At 44.0% G+C, this 22,312-nt stretch overlaps 2 protein-coding genes across 6 annotated transcripts in view; both read left to right on the forward strand.

The window, feature by feature from the left end:
- The first annotated feature begins 1,929 nt into the window (after window positions 1-1,929).
- On the forward strand, window positions 1,930-10,112 carry Il36rn (interleukin 36 receptor antagonist). 2 transcript variants are annotated; one of them, XR_002394808.2, is made up of 6 exons: window positions 1,930-2,061; window positions 2,241-2,296; window positions 3,884-3,969; window positions 5,213-5,340; window positions 5,548-6,716; window positions 9,902-10,112. XR_002394808.2 is itself a non-coding variant. In XM_004844533.3 (5 exons), the coding sequence occupies exons 1-5, from the start codon at window positions 1,957-1,959 to the stop codon at window positions 5,770-5,772; spliced, it is 600 nt and encodes a 199-aa protein (XP_004844590.2). In that variant the 5' UTR covers window positions 1,930-1,956; the 3' UTR covers window positions 5,773-9,848. The 2 variants fall into 2 exon arrangements, 1 of the variants encoding a protein (XP_004844590.2); XM_004844533.3 differs by lacking the exon at window positions 9,902-10,112 and having other exon boundaries at window positions 5,548-9,848.
- Window positions 10,113-10,885: 773 nt separating this feature from the next.
- Window positions 10,886-22,312, forward strand: part of Il1f10 (interleukin 1 family member 10) — a 28,675-nt gene continuing 17,248 nt past the window's right edge. The window contains exons 1-5 of one of the 4 annotated variants that reach the window (XM_087204239.1): window positions 10,886-10,919; window positions 15,420-15,479; window positions 16,965-17,050; window positions 17,339-17,466; window positions 17,744-17,909. In XM_087204239.1, coding sequence (XP_087060365.1) covers window positions 15,448-15,479; window positions 16,965-17,050; window positions 17,339-17,466; window positions 17,744-17,909 — 412 coding nt within the window. In that variant the 5' untranslated portion in view covers window positions 10,886-10,919; window positions 15,420-15,447. Of the gene's footprint in view, window positions 10,920-15,419; window positions 15,480-16,964; window positions 17,051-17,338; window positions 17,467-17,743; window positions 21,850-22,312 lie in introns of those variants that run through there. The other 3 variants (XM_087204238.1, XM_004844534.3, XM_087204240.1) reach the window with 3 other exon arrangements.

Genomic DNA, 22,312 nt, shown 5'->3' on the forward strand with positions numbered 1-22,312 from the left:
GCTTTACTAATCCCATAGCAATGTCCAGCAGGCACACAGGCACATTCACAGAGGCAGATCATCAGGGACAGTGGCCTGGTCAGAGGCATTCAGGCTTTTAAGAAGTGGAAATAATATTCAATTTTCCTATAATCACATTTCAGATCAAGAATGTGTTTTCTTTAAACCATTTTCTCACAGGTAACTGTTTGGAATTTGTGTTTTTTTATTTTTTTGTGACTATGTCAGTGTTGTTTCTATTTGCTCAGTTTATAGGCTATTTGATAATTTTGCATAATGCAACTTCTCCGTTAAATTTGTTTTTCAGAAAGATGCTTATTACATTATTCACATTATGTGAATAGTGAATCATTTTCTTTTTGTGAAGAAAACATTTCCTATATTCTTTATCCCTTTAAGGACTTTTTGACCCAAGTGTCTGAATATCATTTCTTTGAAATGTATACTTTAACAATCATTATCAAGGGTACTCAAGACATGAATTGTTTTTGCACTGATCCCTACCTTTATTTTTCTTTGTTTTTATTTTTTTCCTTTAGTTCAGATTCATCACAGAGAATTTTTGGAGCTGTTAAAAGTGCATTAACTCTTTTACAATTTATTTTACCAATTTTAGGTATCTAAGAAAGAGCAATTATAGAATTATATATGCTGTAACAACACAGAGTTCAATAGCAAAAACAAAAACCAAAAACAATATAGAGGACCAATAATAATGATAGTTATAAATAAATGATGTTAATAAAACACTACATAGCCATACAAATTTAACATCTTGATATAGAAGAAATATAACTTCCAACCTGCTAGATGTCAGATATGCCAAATTCATGTCCCCCCAAATCAAAGAATGAATGCCAAGGGACAACAGAGGTTAAGGGTCAGAAAGTTTTATTGAGAGATAGCTCTTGAGAGAGATAGGAGGGGTCCTGAATGTGGGTTGCTGCTGAGGCCCTTTGTCAGGGATAATTTATACAGCAGAGTCACAGTGTGAGTACAACATGGATCAAACAACAATCAACCTATAGGATTACAAGTATGGCTGCTTAGCTAATTTTGATCCAATAGCAAATCATGTAGTAAGGGTGTATGGAAAGAAGAAAGGCATTTTGGGGAGGGGATGGGTCCGGATGCTCTGGTCACCCACTTGGGTGACTGATGGCTGTTTGGACTTTACTGGACCAAGTGATATCAATCACAGTATAATCCCATGATCCCTCAGGGAGGCATGTAGGTCTGGTCATTGTATCTTTATCTTGAGGACTGGCCTTCAACTGGCCTGCTTTCAGCCACAGTTTTGGTATGTTCTCATCTTTTGCACTGACTGTTTTGAGAGCCAGTCCCTGTCTGACTTCCTATTAATTTCTATCTAACTTAGCTGCCATAATAATGTCATTATTCATATTTTGTATGGAAAAAGTCTGCTATTTTGCTACATAAAAAAGCAGCCAAAAGAGTGTAGTTTCTATGATGCTAACAACAGAAAAGTTGTCTATAGTTATATGTGTGCAAGGAAAATGTGTTGTCATTGGTTTTTGGATAGTCCTTTCACAAAAGATACTTAAATGCTTTCTTTTCTCACTCTTCTGGATTTTCAGGTTTATCTACAATGACTCTGTAGTCTACACTTCCCCTAACCAGAGATTCTGCCTCCACCAACTCCTACAGGCTGAGCAAAGGCAGAAAGGAAAGAGGGACAGAAGGAAGGAAGAGAGGGAAGGAGGGGAGAGAGAGGAAAGAAGGAAAGAGTTGAACTAAAATCTAGTTTCCTGGAGCAGCAGGAGCTGAGTGCTCTTGAGAGCTGGAAAGCCCCAAGGAAGTTGTCCAGAATTGCTGGTGGGGGATTGTCTTTAGAGCCTCCTTCCTCTTCCCTGAGAGAGATAATGAGCAACAGTAGGCATTTCTGGAGGCTTAGGGAGGTGTAAAATCAGGCTGGGTAACCATGCTCCTCCCTGGATGGAGAGTTTCAGGACTCCTCCCTTAGTGCCCTTAAAAGACCAATGCATCCTTGGAGGAGCAGGCAGGCACCCTGACTTCTACCAGGAGAAGGAGCATTTTGAGGTATCTGGGGAGGCATTGGCAAGTCTGGGGCTCTCTTCTGAACCCCAGACCCACAGTCTCCTACCTGATGGAGGCTGTTCACATATAGGGAGGCTGAGGACCCTCCTGTCTACCTAGGGCCCAGAAAGCCCAGCATCTTTTCTACTTCTCTAAATTTCTGGATCTTTATTTCTAAATAGGGGCATCTATACACTGTGGAGCTCAAGATGGTCTTGAGTGGGGCACTGTGCTTCCGGTGAGTTGTCTGGGCCTCTGGTTTGGTGGTGTCCTCTGGGGAAAGTGAGTTTCAGGTAGACCTGGTGTCCAGCTTGTGAAGGAGGAGGGAGGAGTTACAGGTGCTCACTGGGACTCCCATAGGTGGAGCAGACAGCTAGGAAGTGGGGATCAACATCCAACTCCCTTAAGAGCTCTTCTAACCTTCTTTAGATTGGGGCAGGATAGGGCAGGTCACCTCACAAGGTTCCCTGATAATGAGAGGGGACAATGACCAACCCAGTCTAGCGCTGCAGCCTGGTCTATCCTTAGTGAAGACAGAAGTCAGGATGCCCCCTCAGAGCTCTGCTGTTGTCTCCTGTGGCAATGAATTGTCGTTAGCCTCTGTGTCACTTCCTCCCTGCTGCCTTTGTGCAGGAGGTGGGGTGGGGGAGAATAAAACAAAAACATTAGTCTGTTTGTCCATCCATTCCTTTAGTAGGTATTGAGCCAGGCATTACACCAAGAGCTAAGAATGATCCTTTCTGAACTGAGTCTAGTATAGTAAGCTGTTTGTACCCTCAGATTCAACCAAATGTGTATTGAGAATATTAAAACAATGTATTGAACATGGTCAGACATTTTTCTTGTCATCATCCCCTAAGCAATACAGAGGAATAACTATTTACATAGCATTTACATGGGATTAGATATTACAAGTAATCTTGGCATGATTTAAAGCATAAGGGAAGATGTGTGTAGATTCTATGCAAATACTATGGTAGTTTCTATGAGGGACTTAATCACCTGTGGGTTTTGGTATCCTAGGGGTTATGGAACCAATCTTCTTTGGATACCAAAGGGTGAGATTGTAGCATTTTTCAAAGTATGTTCTATGGGACTCAATTCAATGAGATGCTTTGGACAGGGAGTTCTCTGATTAAGTACATGTGGAAAACGCTGCTCTATGTTACCCCTTGTAGAAGGTCCACATCACAGCACAACACACTAAGTAATGCATATTGTTTAATCAGGCTGAGGCAGACATATAACACCTGGAGAAACCTACTTACATGTGGGTCTTTCACCTCACAGGATGTCAGAAAACCAACAGAGATCATACGTGAGAAATAACTTTGAAAAGCAAAATGCTTTTACATTTAAAGAAATTCCACACTCAGGATAGACCAAGAAGTAAATATTCCTTGAAGTCTTCAATAATAATCGATGAATCAGATTTTAATCAGGCTTGGGTATTGCTTAGTTTAACAATGAGGATACTCAGACCCTGAAAAGGTGTGTGACTTGTCTGTTCTGGCTCAGCAGCAAAGGTGGCAGAGTACTGGGCTTCCACTCAAAATCCAGTTTTTCTTCTAGCATAAAAAATGGAGAAATTGGTTGGGATAGAAAAGACTGAACAGGGTGAATGTGCAAACCCCAGAAGTGTATGGAGATAGTGGGCTCATCCCACTGGTAGGGCATAAGCCAGGTTGGGGGAAGGTTGTGCTGTTCTATTGGCACACTGGGACAAGAGGGAGACAGGATGCCTGAGCCTGGAGGACTCCAGAACAAGGGCAAACTGGAGCACTCCACCTCTCCCTTAACAAAATCTCCTCTTTTCCTGTTTCAGAATGAAGGACTCAGCCCTGAAGGTGCTTTATCTACATAATAATCAGCTTCTAGCTGGAGGGCTGTATGCTGGGAAGGTCATAAAAGGTTGGTGGCAAAACAGGATGCAGTGGTCCCCAGGTTTCTACCCTCTGTGAAGAGGGGCCACTAGAGGCCTTGAGCAGTCATGCAAATCAGCCCAGGTCTGCAGACCCCAGAATGCCAGGTCAGTCAGGGTGCTGTACATCAGGCTTCCAGTAAAGCAAGGACCTGGGCCCTGTGCACACTGAAACCTCTGCAGAGAGAATATTCCCAGGACAAGTGGCTTGTCCTTCCCTCACAGATAGACTAGGTCAAAAATTCCATTTCCCTGAGAGTGGGTGCTGAATTATATTGCCTTGGAGGATGGGCTTCTTCCTCCCCACCCTGTGCCCCTCTGCTCTCTGAAGGTCCTCAGCCACCCAGGGTGGTGGGACCCAGACACCAGGTGATGCTCTGTGACCTCATGCTAATTCACTGGACCCACATATGGCATCAGGTCTTTCTACAACAGTGCATACCTGCCCACCTGGGCATCCTTATGGGAGGCTGGAGCCAGGCAGATCCCTCTGCTACATTGGGTGTGCTGGTATGTATATAAAAGCATTACACATGTGTGCATGTGAGTGTGCTGGTATGTATATAAGAGCATTACATATGTGTACATGTGTAAATATTTTATGTGCAAAATATGTACCTATGTTATGGTTATATGTCTATGTATGTGCATGAACATTACATGCATGCATGGGTGTACACGTATGCACAAGCGTGTGCAGAATTATGTCTATATGTATATGTGTGTGTTTGTATGTGCATATGTGTGTATGCATATGTATGTATGTGTGCAACGAGTGTGCATACATTTCTGTGTTTGGGTGTGTGGAGGTGATCAGGGATGTACAAAGAAGAATGAGACCAGCTTCTGCTCTTAGGAATCTCACAGAGGTAGGAAGATTCCAAACAATTCCCATGGGAAGCTCATCAAGACAAATTTCAGAAGAGAGGCCTGGGAGCCAGGGCAGTAAAGGAGGTGGTTAGGACGTTGTCTCTTGGAGTTTAGAGAAGACTTGGAGATTTGAAGATTTGGCCCTGAATGGAGGGTTGGGGTGGGAGGGGCAGGATGTGCTTCTGTGCCTTGATGTCCACACTGAGTTTGCTGGCAGGGGAGTAGCCTTACCCGTGACAGCGCTGAGACTTCCCTTCTGCCCAGGTAGGCTCAGGCATCTCATACTGGTCTTGCACCTGGAGCCCAGGGTGTGGAGTAGAGTGGACAGAAGGGCAGCCAGGGCCCCTTGCTTCTTTCTTGCAGGTGAAGAGATCAGTGTTGTCCCCAATCGGTGGCTGGATGCCAGGCTATCACCAGTCATCCTGGGAGTTCAGGGAGGAAGCCAGTGCCTGTCATGTGGGACAGGGGAGGAACCCACTCTGAAACTAGAGGTGAGTCCTTTTGGGGCATCCCCCTCACCATACAGTGACTAAGTCCCCAGATGCAGAGCAAACAGGCTGGGCATAGTGCACTTTGGCGCACTGGGGATACCCTTGAGGGTACTGCTACGTACTGCTTCCTCCCCGGAGCCTTCCTCTTGCCCAGCCCAACTGTTTGGCTGTCTCTGCACCTGCCCTCACCCACTCTTCTACTGGCAGCCAGTGAACATCATGGAGCTCTACCTCGGCACCCAAGAGTCCAAGCGCTTCACCTTCTACCGCCAGGATCTGGGGCTCACCTCCAGCTTCGAATCAGCCACCCACCCTGGCTGGTTCCTCTGTACAGCGCCTGAAGCTGACCAGCCTGTCAGGCTCTCCCAGATCCCCAAGGATTCCCCCTGGGACACCCCCATCATGGACTTCTACTTCCAGCAATGCGATTAGGGCACATGATCCCCAAGACTTCCAGGGCAGAGTCAGCCCAGGCTGGGCCAATGGGGTGAAGGAGGGGGCCTCACAGTGGGTAACCCCCAACTCCTGCTCTTAGGACTCTTACATCTGACTTACAGGACACACCATCTCTCTCTCTCTTCTCCTGGCCTGTGTTTTGAAAAATTCTTCTGAGATTTAGGGCTCAGTCTATAAATTCCTTCACATTGGGTGATACTACTGACAGGAAATGTGGTAAAAACCACATGGGTAAACTGAGGGCAACATTAAAACTAACAGAGGGAAGGAGGGGTGGGAGTCCTTCATGCTAAATGGTACCCAACCCAATGCCTAGATTCCAGCTGAAGTTCCAATCATTCCCCTTTGCAGGAGAGGAAGGTGATCATGGAGTTAAGGACCCCTTTTACCCTGCCATTATTTGCAGCCTCCTCCATCTCTCTGCCTCATCCTCTGGCCCTGAGGAGAGAGGGTGGTGGTGTCAGAGAAAATGGTTCCAGTTCAGAAGTCAGAAGATGGGCAAGCATGCCATCCCTTTTTTTAAAATTTGGTACCAGAAATCAAACTCGCATCCTTGTGGTTTCACAGCAGGCAGCAAAACCACTGAGCTAAATCCCCAGCCTGCCATCCCCTTTTGAAACTTAAGGCATAAGGAAAATCTCAGAGCCTAGTCTCTACTCACATGGAAAGATGTTTATGATACATTAAGGGAGAAGAGTGTGTTACAAAGTAACATGTCTTGAAACTTCATTTTAAGTTTTAAAAAATACGTATTGGTGTATTTATGCATAAAAATACTCTGGAAGATTGTAAATTGTAACAATGTTTGGTGGTGGGACTATAGATTACGTTTTCTTCTTGTTCTTTTTATCTGCATTATTAATTTTCTATAATGAAGGTGGATTACCCGTGCAATAATCAGAAAAGAAATTAATCTTGAGGTAAGCAAAGCAGACATAATTTCTAACTGTCTTCAGTTTCCACCTCCCTGGAGTGAAATGCAAACTGAATTGAATGTGGCTGGTCCAGGTGGGAGAAGTGGGGACCAGGAAAGAGATCCTAGCAAAGTCAATGAAGAGAATGAAATGGATTGTGCAGCTGGCATCATGTGGGTATGGGATTTATTTTTTAAAAAGCAAAAATCAAACAAAAGCAAATATAATTTAAAAAATCTCATGCTTTGCCCTGGAATGGTCACAGCATCCCCTAGGATTCCAGGCGTGAGATCCAGCATCCAGGAGGGCTGCTGTACTCACTGAACAATGTTCTTCCCAAATTTTTGTCCTTCCTGGAACCTCAGACTAGGAACTCACTTGGAGATAGGGCTTTTGCAGATGCAATTAGTTAGGACCAAGACATGCTGGATTAGGGTGGACCTACGTCCCATATGACTTAGGAAGAGGAGATAGAGACACAGGGGAGACACAGGAAAGAAGCCTACATGAGCACAAAGGCAGGGGTTGGAGTTACACTGCCAAGGATTGTGGCAAACACCAGAAAGAAGGAAGAATTCTTCATAGAGCCTTCAGAGGAAGCACAGCCCCGCTGACACTTTGATTTTGGACTTCTAGTTTCCTGAATTGTGAGAGAATAAATTGTAGTTTTAAGCCAATAAATGTGTGGTAGTTGCCTGTGGTGGCCCAGGAAACCAATACAGCTGGTGATGATCCCCACCTCCCGGTATTCATACCTACATGAATTCCCTCCCACATAGTACCAGAGGTATCTCTGACCAGTGGAAGAGGGCCACACCTGAGGTTAGGTTATTAAAAAACACTGTGGCCTCTCCATTTCTATTTTTCTTCCTTTACTCACTCTGAAGGAAGCCAGTTTCCATGCTATGAGCAGCCTCATAGAGACCCATGTAGTGAAAATTGAAGTCTCCTACCAACAGCTGCATGTATGACTGCAGAAGCAGATGCTCTGGCTCCGTCAGAATTTTGGCAACTGGAGCCAGTTGACAGCCTGTGAGAGACTGAGGCAGCACCACCCGGCCAGGCTGCTCCAGCTTCTTTCCGCTCAGAAACCGTGTGGCTAATCACATGTGTGGTCTCTAGGTTCTGGAGTAACTTGTGCAGCCATAGGTAACTACTATCCAAGGAAAGAGTAACCAGCATACATATCTTATTATGATTGCAATGTTCTCCAATATTTTCCTTCTCAAAATGAGTACTGCACCATTATTAACCAAAATTTCTATTTAAAAGCTGATCATGCTAAATTTGTTAGGTATTCTCCTTCCACAAGGTTTAGATCATCCTCGACTACCTATGCACCTCTACTGCTACATGCCATGGTTTGTCTCCAGTGTGCCTGTCTGAACGCTGGGAGTCAAAAGCAGAAGCCAGAGAAGGACTCATTTCTAAGTTCCAAGTATTCCACCTGCAGCTTACCTGTCAGACCAGCCTGGCAGGTTCAGAGTCTGCAGAGCAAGGTGTCTAGTCCATAGGCCTCATTAGCTCTGGGCCAGATGCAGCTGAGTTTCCCACGACAGGCCTCTCAAGGCTACAGAGAACATGGGTCCTAGGTGCCAGGGTATTTTTCTGCCCACCCTCTTCATAGTCTCTGTTCACAGTCTTATGGGGCTCCTTCACCTGTCCTCTCTGCCTAGAGAAATTGCTCATCTTTCGATACTCTTCTAAGATGTCACATCTTCTGAGAAGTCTTTGCTGAGTTGAGATCCCTGATCATCTACTCTGGCAATGCCTAGTGCACAACCTCCTGACTTGTAGTAAGTTGGCTTAGAATCCATGGGCCCCAGAGATGACCTTAAGTTTAGAACTGCACCAATCTGTTTCTGAGAAGCTGGTATAATGGCTGGCAAATAATTGGAAACTACTGAGTACAGAATATGGAAACTCTCCATCCTGGAACCTTCTCTCACTCACCTTCACCCCCTATGCCCTTAAAGAAGAAGCTCAAATTCTATCTCATTCTTGAAGATCTCCCCAGCCTGAAGTGATTTTTGCATTATTTGTGGGATGACAAAATTGTAAAGGGGTTTAGTCTACATGAGTTGACTTAAATTGATGATAAAGGGAAGAATATTCCTTTGGGAATGTATGGACTGAGGGACCCTGGCATCATGGTAGCTCAAGTGAAAAAGACCTAGCAGATTTAGATTTCTGCAATTTTGGTATAAACCACAGACCTAGGCATATTGTGATAGAAGCACAATGTTCACATCATGTGGGCTTTGTGCCAGTTGTAGACAATGAGGAGCAGAGAAGTTCCTGAGACCAGGTCATAAGGGAAGAGGTAAAGGCACTGAAAGCCTTTTCCTTGAAGAAGTAATACACAGGGTGCCTCTTGCAGGCTCAGTGGTCTATCAAGTAGAAGAATATGCTTGTTCTGTTTAATTTCAGAAGGCAAAACAGGAGCAAGGGGTAGAAATTATGTGGAGACTTTTTTCTGAATGATCCTAAAAATTATTCAGAGACCACACCACTGCTAGTGTCTCTTCATGAGGTTGTGTGGGCTGAGTGTGAAGGTGCGTGCCTGTAATCTTGCATGTTATAGATATTGAAGTAGGAGGGTTGCAAGTTTAAGCTCAGCTTGAACAACTTGTTGTCTCAAAATAGAAAATAAAAAGGATTGGGGAGGTAACTCAGTGCAAAGACCCTGGGTTTAATCCCCAGTACCACAAAAAGAGGGTGAGGGGGGTGAGAAAAAGAAAGACAGAAAAAGATCATGTTGTCCCTGTCTTACAGATGTTGAGGAAAAGCCTGATTAACCTATTTCTCAGGAATGACAGTGCAGAGTTTTCCATTTTGAGGGAGACAATGTCATGTCTAAGGTCATTTTAATTCTAATTATTTTTTACTGAACCAGTTTCTCTGCTGCTATTGTTTCCAACATATTATTGACCCACAACTTAGAGAGTCTGGTCTTTTAAATTATCTTTCAAATGTTTATGACTTAACCTCCCTGCTGAATTGCAAAGCCACTTAACAATAGAGGTTATGTACTGTGTGTGTTTTTGTCAATAGCAGTATAAATATTAAGGGTATACACTTTGGACCTTCCCACAGAAGGGTGAAAGATTGGGTGAAGAATGAGCATTTGCCTTAGAAAACAAATATCTGATCTTATTCTTGTCTATCTTTTTTCATTTCTCATCCTGTAGGTATCTGGTTCTCGGGATGACCCCTCTCATTTCCTCATCAAACACTTAATGGAATTTTACAAAAGAACTGAGAGAGAGAATTAAATAAGACTGCCTTCAGAGAACATTATGCCTGAGCTTTTCTGTCCCTTGTGATAGGTAGATGAGTGGATGGATGGACAGACAGAATGATGGATGGATGGATGGATGGGTGAGTGGACAGGCATATAATTGGAGAGATGGCTAGAGGGGTGGAAGAGTGGATGGATGATTTGTTGGGTGGGTAGGAGTATGGGTAAATGGATGGGTTGATGTTTGGACAGTGAACTGAGTGGAGTTAAAGAACTGATATTTGTTTGTTCGTTAACCTTGTCCTGCTCACATTGCATATTCTCTAGAAGTTCAAGACACATGACACCTATGCAGTCCCAGGTAAACCTAAGATTAATATCTTCTGCAGCTGGGTTTCCTTAAATGCTCTGTCTCATCCAGCTTGTACCAACTAATTAAGCCTATTGAAAAACAGATTTTCCTTTCATCTTTCCAAACAGAGCCACCCTCACAATCTATCAGCCCTTGCTGCCATTCTGGAACCCTGGCCCTAGCCAGGGTCATTCTATCTTTGACTTCTGCAGACATACTTTCTTGCATTCACATCTCTCAAAGCCTCAGATGGAGCCTTATGAGGCATCAGAGATGTCTGATCCCAGTATTGTTTTTCTGGCTGCCAAACCATTAATAACAGTCAATGACAGTAGCTACAGAGTGGGCTTAGTGTCTGGACTCTGTTGAAGCTTTATGGGTGACTCTCTCTTCCTTCAACAAGCACTCATTAATCTCCCCACCTTCTTATTATCCATACTATGTTGAAGACATTGTGAAACACTGAACTCTTCTTCTTCCTAATCCTGTAGCCAGTTATAGAGGTCACTGCAGGTCTGACCCACCCAAACCAGACAGTATAAAAACAATGGGGATCCCCTTGAGAAATCAGTTGGAGGCTCCAGGCATTGGGGTTCCAGGTACCCAGTATCTGCAGGTCAGTGGTGGACAGACAATATTCTCCCTTTCTTTCTATCTGGCTCTCTTTCCTTCTCCTTTCTACCAATATCTTAGAAATGCTCTCTCTCCTCCTGACAAAGTTATCTAGGTAACAAGGAATTCCCTCCACAAAACATGGCGGGATGCTCAATAAGTCTAGGAGCAAATAGAGGGATTTGGGGAAAGGTATAGGATAAGTCAAATCAAGATTTTAAAGTATTTAGAATCACAGATTTAAAAAGTAATCTCAGAGGAAATCTAGGCCAGTGGAATTCAAGAATTGCTTGATGGAGCTTGGGAGTCATTCAAGATGACCAGTGCCAGCTTTAGAGAAGAGGAATACCAGCAGAGCTCCAGTGCCTCCACACTCCCAGTTCAGCAAGAGCTGGTCCCTTTATCCATTTTACATATATTAGGTTTCTGTGTAAAAATCTTATTGTGAAACTTTAAACAGTTTTGTAAAACAATGACTTTGCCCAGCATCGCATTCGAATGAGTGTAAATTGGAGGACCAGGGACAAAAGGCAGCAAGAAAAATTGGTGGCAAAGCTAAGTCTAGAACACAGCCTTGGCATTTATGTGTCCTGTGTGAATTTCTGTGTCCTTCTTATAAGTAGCTATGTGTGTCAGGCTGGCTGGAGAGAATTTCAAGTGAGGTATAACCCATCCATCAGGACTTCAAGACCTTATCAACTTTTATAAGGGAAGTAAATATCTTAATGTGTAACAATAAAGAGTACAATAAAATTTAATAGGAGCTCAAAATAGTGTGACAATAGTAAAGAAAGGATTCATTAAACTCTGAGTCATACAATCATAGACAGTTTGACCTAGAAAGAACTTTAACAACCACATAATCTAATCTTTTGAATTTATAGATGTCAATCCTGAGGTTTGGCAGTTAAGTGACTTGACTTTGTATGTCTGAGCTCTTGCACTGAGCCAGTAATTAATTGGGAAGAACTAGAATACTGAATTCGTATATATTGATATATGTCCAGTGATCTGAATACTGAAAGATCTGATGTGGAGAGATGAATTTTTAGACGAAGAAACCAAAGACAATGCTGACCATACCCATTGAGAAGATGGGAAAGGAGTTTTATTGCCTGGAGAAGTGATTTAGTGTTCACAGAGAAGTAAGATATTGTCATACGAGTAAATCAGAACCAGATGATGGCAAAATGGACTGCCACTATAAACTCTAGAATGAGGCTGGGATGTGGTGGACAAAGAACTTAGAAAATGAGTTCTAAGTGCTTCAGATAGATTGGGTTGAATCGAACGTAGAAAAACAGAAAGCTAGCACAGTTGGAATGATGATTGAGAACACAAAGTGACAAAGCAGATATAAAACCAGGAGAAATGGGAAGTATTTTCAATGTATCGCAGGTTTTGAACTTCACTGATGACAAAAAATACTGTAGGAATGAAAGGAATGAAGTTGAGAAGGATAAGTGGATTTACAGGGATAGGAAATAATTAAACTAACCTTAGATATATTTGGTTGAGTGTGATGGTAGGGTCTAGAGGGGATGTCCTATAGACTGCTGGGGATGAAGTAGGATGCTCAGGCTGGGTTTTGGAAGGATTAGACCAAAAAGGTAATTGTTGCTATAGAAATTGATGAATTGTAAGTCTATGGGATATGAAATACAAATAAGTAGGGCTTTCTCTGCTTTGTTGCTGTCTGTCTTAGAGACAACCCCAGAAGGAGGGAGAATCTACAATGGGCCTGAGGCAGAGAGAAAAAGAGGTGTGAAGTGAGTCAATCAGGGGGAAGGGCTCCAGGGAGGCAGGGACCAAATGGCCAAGGAATCAGAGTCTTTGGATTTGGCTCCATAGAAGTGAAATCCAAGTTAATGCCAAGTCTTGGAGAGAACAGACCCCCACATAGATAATGTGTAGGACAATGGGGAGAGTATAGGACAGGTGTGATGTGCAAAAGAAGATGGAGAAAGCCTGGGGCTATTTGTTGGTGGTATTTAATTCAGGAAAGGAGAATTGAGGTCTGAGGCAACCAGAGGCCACATCCAGGGAGAAGTTAGAGGAAATAAAGAGAGCAATAGTCCAAAATCCACTGGAAAGTCATTCAGGACCAACGTGGAAGGAAAGCTTTGGGGAAGGGGTGTGTGGTGACATTGGGAAGGATCTTGGCAGATGGCCAGCAGCAGGATTCCAGCTTCTCACTCCTACTCATTCCATCACAATCCAGCCAGAATCCAGGGAGAGGGGTGTGATATGGGAGTATTAGGAAAGACACTGGAAGTTTAGCTGTGCCAGAATAGGATTTTCTAGAGCCTAGAGGATGAAGCTGGATTACATTACCACTAAATTTCTGCTGGTTCTTTGAGCTGACCTGGCCAAGGTTGGCAGCCATCAGCCTGCCCACCCAGCTTCATTTCACACAGAGCTCTCCACTTGTCTGCCCCTCCTGGGTCTCAGCACAGCTACCAGAAGCCTATACTTCTGCTGCCACAACCAAGAGAGCCTCAAAATTTTGGCCTAGCAGGAACACATCACATGGGCTTGCACAAGGCCCATAGACTACATGGTTTAGAGGATCAGCTATTCCGTTGTTACTCAGAGTGTGGCCCAGGTACCAGCAGCATTAGCATCACCTGGTTGCGTGTTTGAAATGCAACATCCTGGGCCAGGGTCTCAGACCTGGGGCACCACAATCTGTATTTGTGAATGAGAACTTAATTAGCATACCAGTGCCCATGACTGACTCATCACTGGAATCAGAACCTTCAGCCCAAGAAATAATATTTAAAGAGTTCCCTAGGGGATTCAGATGGGCAGTCAAGTTTGGGAGCCAATGATGCTAATGGAACATTTCCATTTTTTAGAAATTAAAACTAATTTTATGTAGCAAAGGAAATTGATATTCATCATGAGAAGAGTTAAGAATGTTAAAACATCACTCATAATTCTGTCAGGCAGAAGTAGGTGCTATAACAGAGTAATTTGTTTCTATGTATGTGTCTTTAAATGTATGTGGATTTAAAGGGGGTGATAATGTACCTGTTTTGCACAAGCTCTATTTTTCTTAAGAAAATTTTGTCATAAAATGTTCTGTAATATCAACTTAATGTACACATACTTCTTATTTTCTGAATTTGACATACTTTTAAAATCAATTGCCTATTTGACATTTAGGTTGTTTCCAATGTCACAGTATTATGAAACATAATGCAGTGAACATTTTTAAATGTTGGGAAGTCCATTATTTTTCTTTGGAATAAGAGCGACATATGTAGTCACAAAGTATAAGGAGTATGTTAGGACTTTGAGTCATAAAACCAACATCCATCCATCTGCTTTTTTTGGTTCTCTGTTACCTTTCACTCTCACCAACTCTTGAGCTGCCTCAAGGCCCAGGTGTAGGAAATGACTTGTCCAAGATGAGAGTGGCAGATCCTGTACTAAAACCCACCTTGGCTAAAGTCCTGTTTCTTTGAACACCCAGGCCATGGATCCCAGAGCTGAGATGACCTGAACTGCTGTCAGCATCAATCTGTTCCTCCTTACCTACCTCCTTCAAAGAGCCACAGTCCTTCCCCCCTCCCCCTCTTCCTCCCTTCCTGTTTCTTATTTTCTGCTTTCTTATATATTTTTCTCTTTCTATTTCTCACTTAGTGAGAATCAGATTTATTCAGTACTCATCCTTACATTTACTTTTTTGTTCTGTTTTCTGATTGATTGCTTTTCGGTTTCTCGCCACATTGTATTCTGGATTGGCTTTTCTGAAGTGGGGGCGGGGGTCTCTTCAAGGAAAAGTTCTGGGTTAAAATAATCCACCAGGAAGGAGCAGAGTCTAGTGAAGTTCTGTGGCCTGGTATTTACATGGGAATACTCTCCTCATTTTAGATTGTTTACCCTCAGAAACAAGTCTTCATACCCCAAGCCTGTCTTGTTTTCTACCTGGAACAGAACTGGAGTTTGGATAGGCTCTCCTTAACAGTCTCTGCAAAGTGATTCCATCTCAGAGAATGATGCTTCCTAACTCTCAGGGAAGACCCCACCTGCTCCTCCTAGAAAGGCTGTTCTCCCTCTGCTCTGGGATCTGGGTAGCTCACTCTTTGCTAGGTAGGAGAACGGGGGTGTGGCAACCTTTGGCCCAGGCTGGGCATGGGACTGGAACTGCCCTGAGTTTACCCTCAAAACTGTGGGGCTGGAGCATAATCTACCCCACTCTCAGGCAGAAAGGTGTTCTGTTTAAGCTATTTTGGGGAACCTGTTCTCCAGTTTTCCAGAACTGGAAGCAGGGCACATGTTCTAGCTCATACTCCTTCTGGCTTCACTTGCTCTCAAGTGAGTGACAAGGAAAGTTGTCTGGAATTTGATAGTGACGGAGACTGTGGTGGACTCTGGCAGCTTGATTATAAGTAAGTGGCTTTTGCATACTGTAATTGGGTAATTTTGAGCCCCAGTGCATCTGTCCCCTGCTCCATCTATTTGCCTTCTCTAACAGCCTTTTTCTCCTTCCCCTTAGTGAAGACCAGATACCCCTGACTGCAGGAATGTGCTCGCTCCCCATGGCAAGATATTACATGTAAGTCATCCTGGTATGACCCTACTTGCTCAGTCAGGGGGTCTAGAGATCACATGGGAAGAAGTAAAGAAAGCTGAGTCAGAGGGGTGAGGCTCCTTCTCATTGTGGAAATCTGAAATGACCCATAATTATGCTGCACCATCAGCACAATAACAATAGCTCTCTTTCCTGAGTGTCTCCAAATGCCTGTCATTCTACCATCTGCCTCTATCCCAAGATATGTGTACAAGGAGCATGACTAACTCGATTTTACAGATCTGGAAAGAGAAGCTCAAAAAAGTTAAATAACTTCTTCCATGTGGCACAGCTACCAAAAGGCAGAGCCAGAGGTCAGACTCCACGCACGTCCTCTGTACTGTTGCACTGGCCTCTCTCTGAAAACTCAGGGACAATCCTCAATCTCGGTGACAGCATCTTGATGGGGGCCCAGTGGCCCTTATTCCCAGTCCAGGCTTTTAACTCTTATTTGCATTTGGCCACGTACGACATTTGCATCCTTTGCTGTAATTTACTGGTCTTCAAAAAGGATAGTGCTAGCAGGTGAGTTGTAAAATCCTGGCTGTCAGGGGTTGAGGGAAATTGCCAGTTGGCAAGCCCAGAATCTTTTCATACCTTTATTTTTATTATACAAGTGAACCTGCTGGAAACATGTAGTCATTAGCTAAAGGTATTATAATTAGCTGTTACCGAGAGAGAAAAATTTCCTGGAGGTGGTGGCATTGGTCCAAGTGTTCAACCTCAAAGGTACTGAGAGCTCCTCAGGCCCTGAGAGCAACTGACGGTTATCTTTGAAACCATCCTGGTAACTGACCTCATAATCTGCATGATTTTAATGGTCTATGTGCTCACCACGGTTTCTCCCCAGCTTCCCAGCACGTACTTCCTCTCCCAGGCTGGTCATTAGAAGCACAGCCACTCCCAGTGATTGGCTCTCTGGGAATGTCCTGTATTTAGTTCACTCAGAGCACACCCCTGGCCTGCCCAGAGGGAATGGCAGCCATGTTGGATACTTTCAATGACATAGAATGTTTGGGATTTTTTTTTTTTTTAATTTGTGAATTCTCTCCTACAAAGTTTTTAAAAGGTCTGAAAAATAAACCACACTTTATTGTATGCTCAATTAGTTTCTTTATTACAAAGAATAAACATCTATGAAAAGTGGGGTAGGCCCAGAAAATCTGGGATAAAGTTCACGTTGGGAACTTCTCAGACAGCTGGGAAAGCTTTCTGTATCCCTCTATTGGAAGGGGTTGATCCCTTCACTCCTGTGAGCATCTGAAAGACACAAACCCAAGAGGCCTCCCTTGCCTTCAGTCTGACCTGGTCTTTACCTGTTCTTGGGGGAGTGGTGTTCCTCTCCTCACCCATGAAAGAGAGAAGACTCCCCTAAAAGACCAGTGTGATGGCTTACAGCATGGGGCTAGAATGGTTGGGGGCTCAACAGTGACCTAGGGAGGCAGGCTATCAGCCCTGTCACTCTTCTAGAATCAGAGATGCTGACCAGAAGGTTGTGTACATAAGAGATAACCGGCTCCTGGTGGGAGATCCTGATGTAGACAACTGCAATGCAGGTGAGCTTTAGGGGCCTCTCCCTAGACCTGCCCCACATTCTACTCACTCCCCTACTCTTTCCCCCAGCTGTTGTCCTATGACAAAGAGAGGAGATAAGCATTAGTTGCAGCCTATCCTAGTGAGGGGGCCTGACCCCTGTGGAGTCCTAGTCTCCCTGCAGTCTGCAGGCAGGGGCCAGGCCAGGCCAGGTACGCCCAGGCCCTCTTCCTTCCTGCTCGCCCTTCACTTGCCAAGAGCCTGCAACCTAGGTTCCCCTTATCCCTTGCCTCTTCTCTCTTTCCTCCCAGAGAAGATCTGCATACTTCCTAACAGAGGTCTGGATCGCACCAAAGTCCCTATCTTCCTAGGAATCCAGGGAGGGAATCGCTGCCTGGCATGTGTGGAGACCCGAGAGGGACCTTCCCTGCAGTTGGAGGTGAGAAATCCCTCCCCATTCTGGGAAGTACTACCACAGACCCAGCCTGACCCCCTGGATGCTTGGGCATTTTTCACCCATCCATGAGTTCCTGACCAGGGCTATGTATCCCCCTCCCTCAGGTTTCTATCATCTCCCTTTATATCCAGCACCAAGCCCCTTGCCTTCTGGAACCTGCAGAAGGCATATCTGTGGGTAAAGCCTTACCCTGTTGAGTCCTCTAGGGCTGCTGTCCTGTTCACCAGGTTCATGCTGCAGCCACCACCTTTTCCCACAGGATGTGAACATTGAGGATCTATACAAGGGAGGCGAGCAGGCCACCCGATTCACCTTCTTCCAGAGCAGCTTGGGCTCTGCCTTCAGGCTCGAGGCTGCTGCCTGCCCTGGCTGGTTCCTGTGTGGCCCAGATGACCCCCAGCAGCCTGTACGGCTCTCCAAGCAGAGTGAGTCCTCAGCCCACACTCAGTTCTACTTCGAACAGAGTCGGTAAGGACATAAGAGACTGTGCTTCCACCTGGTCCCCCAAACCAGCGCCTCTCTCTCAGGGTCAGTGGTAGGCAGAATAGTCCGTCAAAGATGTCAGCATCCTAATCCTTGGAATCTGTGACTATGTTACTTTACTTTGCAAAAGGGACTTGGAAAATGTGATAAATTAAGTGTCCTGGGTTATCCAGGGAGGCTCAATGTAATCACAAGTGTCCATAAGATAGAGGCAGGATACAGAGAAGTTTGGGAGATGCTTTGCTATTAAGTTTGAGGATGGAGAAAGGGACCATGAGCCAACAAATGCAAGTAGTTTCTAGAACCTGGAAAATGCAAATGAATAGAGCTTCCTCTAGAACCTCCCCAGGAGTACAGCTTTCCATTACAGACTTCTAACCTCCAGATTGGTAAAATAATAAACTTGCCTTGTGTTAAGCCTCCAAGTTCATGGTAATTCTTGCATCAGCCACAGGAGAGTGCCATAGGCCCTCATTTGGCCCCATGTGCAGTTTCCTGCAAGAGGCATGGCAAGCCTGACCTGGCAAGCTCTTGTTCAAAAGCCACCCACAGCTTCCCCTACATGTTTTGAATTCAAGGCTGCAGTAGAGCCCCTGAGTTGAGGTGACTTGTCACATCTGGGAATGCCAGGCTGGATCTCAGCTGAGAATTTGCAATTGGAACTGACGTTTGTTCTCAGAGCCCTAGTTCTCTTCCACTTTGTGGATAATCTATGCAGGCTCAAGTTGGAGCAGGCAGTCTGTTGCTCCAGGGTACAGAGGAGGAGTGGTTGCTGTCACCAACTACTTAGCATCCTCCTGACATGTTCCAGGTCTGACCACGGGTCAGAACCCTGAAGAACACTATGTCATCCTCCTCAGATTGACCCTGAAAAGCAAGTGTTCTCACTTCCACTTGGCAGATAAGGAAACTGATACGTGAAATAACTTGCCAAAGGTCACACAGGCCACACATTTTGGAGCTTGAGCTCACACCTGACACATCTGACCCCAATCCTCTCCACAAATGTTTATTGTACTCCATGAGCTCAGGATAGAAAGGGGAAAACCCAGACTTTCCTGGAGCTTGCCACTGAGTGGGAAAAACAGTGAACAAGCAAATAAACAAGCAAGGAAACAGGTAAGGGCAATTTATGTGATAGAAAGTGAAGGCAGGAAGTGTTCAATGGAAAATCAGATAGGGTGGTCAGTGCCCATGTTTTGGACTCTGGCCTGACTGAGGCTAAAGGACAGGAAGGAGCTGGGCCAGGAGTGATCTAGAGAGAGATCTGTTGCCAGGAATGCGCCCCTAAATGCACTGTTCCTGATACAGAAAAGAGCTGGTAACGGCAAAAGGCCAGACCGGTTGCAGCCTGGAGGACAAGGAAGTAGGATAATCAAGCTTGGGTTGGGTGGTGCCTTGAAGACAAAGTAAGGGCTTCTGTGTGTTCATTGCAAACAGAAACTATGGGAAAGCTTTAAGCAGAGGAGAGATGTGATGTAATTCATGGCTACTGACGTATTTGGGTTCTTTCCATGAGCTGCCTCTCCCCAGCCTGTGTGCGCCCCCAACTACTCTATCACCTGGCTATCTCGTCTTTGTATGTGTGTGTGTGTGTGTGTGTGTGTGTGTGTGTGTGTGTGTGTTGGGATTCTGTGCTCTTTGAGGGTATGTTCTGCCTAATTTTGCATCGGCCAGAACAGCCACTGGTACAGAGAAAGTATCAAGTAACTACAAAATCTTAAATGAATTGGTGGAACAAACCACTTGGCTCTGGCTGGATGTTCATAATACAAAGTAAGGAGGCTACAGAAGCAAGGAAGAAGAGTGCCATTGTAGCACAGAGGTGGAGCTGCCTTTGCTTTACAAAGGAAAGAGCATCTGATCCGGGCCTCAAAGGAAAGAAAAAAGTGTTTTCTAGGCAAAGAACACAGGGATGAGCAAGCTAAGCAGAAACAACAACTCAGGAAGGTGTGATAGAGGAGAGCTCCTGGCACATGTGGGTGTGTGAGTCATTCATGTGGTGGGTGCCAAGGCTTGTGACTGAGGAGCTGCTGAGAATTAAGATGGGAAGATGGGTGGGGACTCTCAGAGTTTAGAAGGTATCTGGGACACCTGGAGGACTTATTTCAAGCAGGACTGGCATTTTTAAGCCTGGGCTCTTGTGATCATTTTTGGGCTCAGGTGCTAGCATGGGGTCAGCTCATCCTAACATCCTCCTACTCCACTCCACTCCCACTTGTCTTTAGTCTGGCACTACCTGAGCTCAGCTTTGATGATCTGGTGCTGCAGTCAGCCTGGACCCTGTTTCCTTTTCCCATGGCCAGCTTGTTTCCTTCATTCCAGGGTTAAAATAAAAGTGCAAGCACTCTGAAATTTTAAAGAGTTGATTTGAATGATTCATGACTCAGGCAGTGACAAATTGTAAATTGTTTAGGGCTCTGTTGAATGATCTTGTGTGTGAGTGTGTGTGTGCGTGTGCATGTGTGTGTGTTGTTTACTTTTATAAGGTGTTTGGGAACCAAGAGAAGGAAACCTTCGTTAAAAGGAAAATCCTTAAAGCTTGTGATTTCTGATTGGTAAAGTCTCTAATTAGAGGTTAATTGGTAGTTTCTGGTTGGTTAATCTAAAGTTTCATTTTCTTAGGCTATGACAATTCAGCATTTTAGTTTGCTGAATGCAAGGCTCTAGAGTCATCTCCACCTACTAGCCTCCCAACTAATTATTTTAACATATGATCACTCATTTTTGCTGACCCTCTGCTTGTGATTTGTGCCCATGGACCTCTCAGGCATGATCAGGCCTCCTCCTACTAGTGAGCCTTACCCCAAACTAAATCAGGTTCTCTAAATAAGTATGAAAACATTTTGAGGATCTAATATATACTCTATCTGTGTTAGTGCTTGGTGGAGGAAGAGAACACAAAGACTTCAAAGATACATTCCCTGTTCTTCAAGGACACACAGTATAGGTTGCAGGAATAGACTTTATAGATAAAAGCTAATATTTATTGACTGCTTCATAAATGATTAGGGACACATTCTAAATAGTGCTCAAGGTCTTTGATTCAAACTCTCCAAGTCTGGGGCTAGGGATGGAGCTTAGAGGTAGAGTGCTTGCCTAGCATGTGCTAAGGCCCTGGGTTTGATCCCCAGCACTATAAAATGGAACAAAACAAAATGAAATTCTGCAGGTTGCTGGTAGAAATAGGGATAAGATGTTCTGGTGTTAGGGATTCAAAAGTAATAAATGGATGTAGCCAAGGCTTGTCTTTCAAATTCCTTCTCTTTCCTAGAGACCATACCAAAGCCTTCACGCTGTAACCATGCCATGAGAGGTATAATTATAAAACTATGAGGGAGAGGAATACTTTGGTTTTTTTCCCATTAAGTTTATTGATACATTTTAGGTATAAAATACAGTTACATTCATCATTGGTATCTTGTACCTTTACATGAGTATCTTGGTTCTTATTTTTTCCCCTTCCCTTGCCCTCCCTTCACCCCCTCCACCCTTCCCTATTTGCAAAGACTTTGTTTCCATTTATTTCCTTTTCTCATATTTTCTCTTTTCCCTTCTTTCCTTTCTTCTACCCCTCCCACTTCCCCTGCTCCTTTAGACCTTTTCTTCCTGTTGCACAATATCAATTATACATTTTTAAAATTACAATATCAAGATCTAGGAGACATTACCACAGATTTTACAGAATTTAAAAGGATATAGAAAGCATATTATGAAAATCTGTTTTGAAATAAATTTGACAACTTCTAAGAAGTACCTTGGAAGACAAATGAATGAAACTAACTCTGGAGGAAATATAAAATTTGAATAGCACCTATTAAAGAAAGTATATTCCTAGCTTGAAAACCTACCTATATGACAACAGCAGGCTCATATGCATTTTAACTGATAAATTATATCAAACAATTAAAGCAGAAAAAAGAAGGAACACTTCTCCCCTCATTTTAGGAACTCAACATTGTGCTAATCCTAAAACTGGATAAAGATAATAGAAGAAAAAAGTATGAACATAGATAAAAATTTGTTTAACAAAACAAACTATTAGAAGTCAGATCTGGCAGGATGTAGATAGTGGTTTTGTTATAGGGATGGCAGTGTTGGTTCAGCATTGGAAGATCCACCCCCAAAAGTCATCATTTTAACAGAGGAAAGGAAAAAGCCGGAGAGGCATACTTTGGTCTTACCCACTGTTTACAATGCAGAGTGAACTGGTAGGTCTGGGAACAGGGTAAACACAGTGTGGCAATCTCCAGTCAGGGGACCAGGGACCTCAGAGGTCAGGAAATGTGAATCCATGTACCCATGTGTGCATGTGTGTGTATAGTGTGCACACGTGCATGCATGA

The sequence above is a fragment of the Heterocephalus glaber genome, unplaced genomic scaffold (assembly GCF_053883595.1).
Source record: "Heterocephalus glaber isolate CG9 unplaced genomic scaffold, H.glaber_assembly_v1.0 deba00000470, whole genome shotgun sequence".
Lineage (NCBI taxonomy): Eukaryota > Metazoa > Chordata > Mammalia > Rodentia > Bathyergidae > Heterocephalus > Heterocephalus glaber.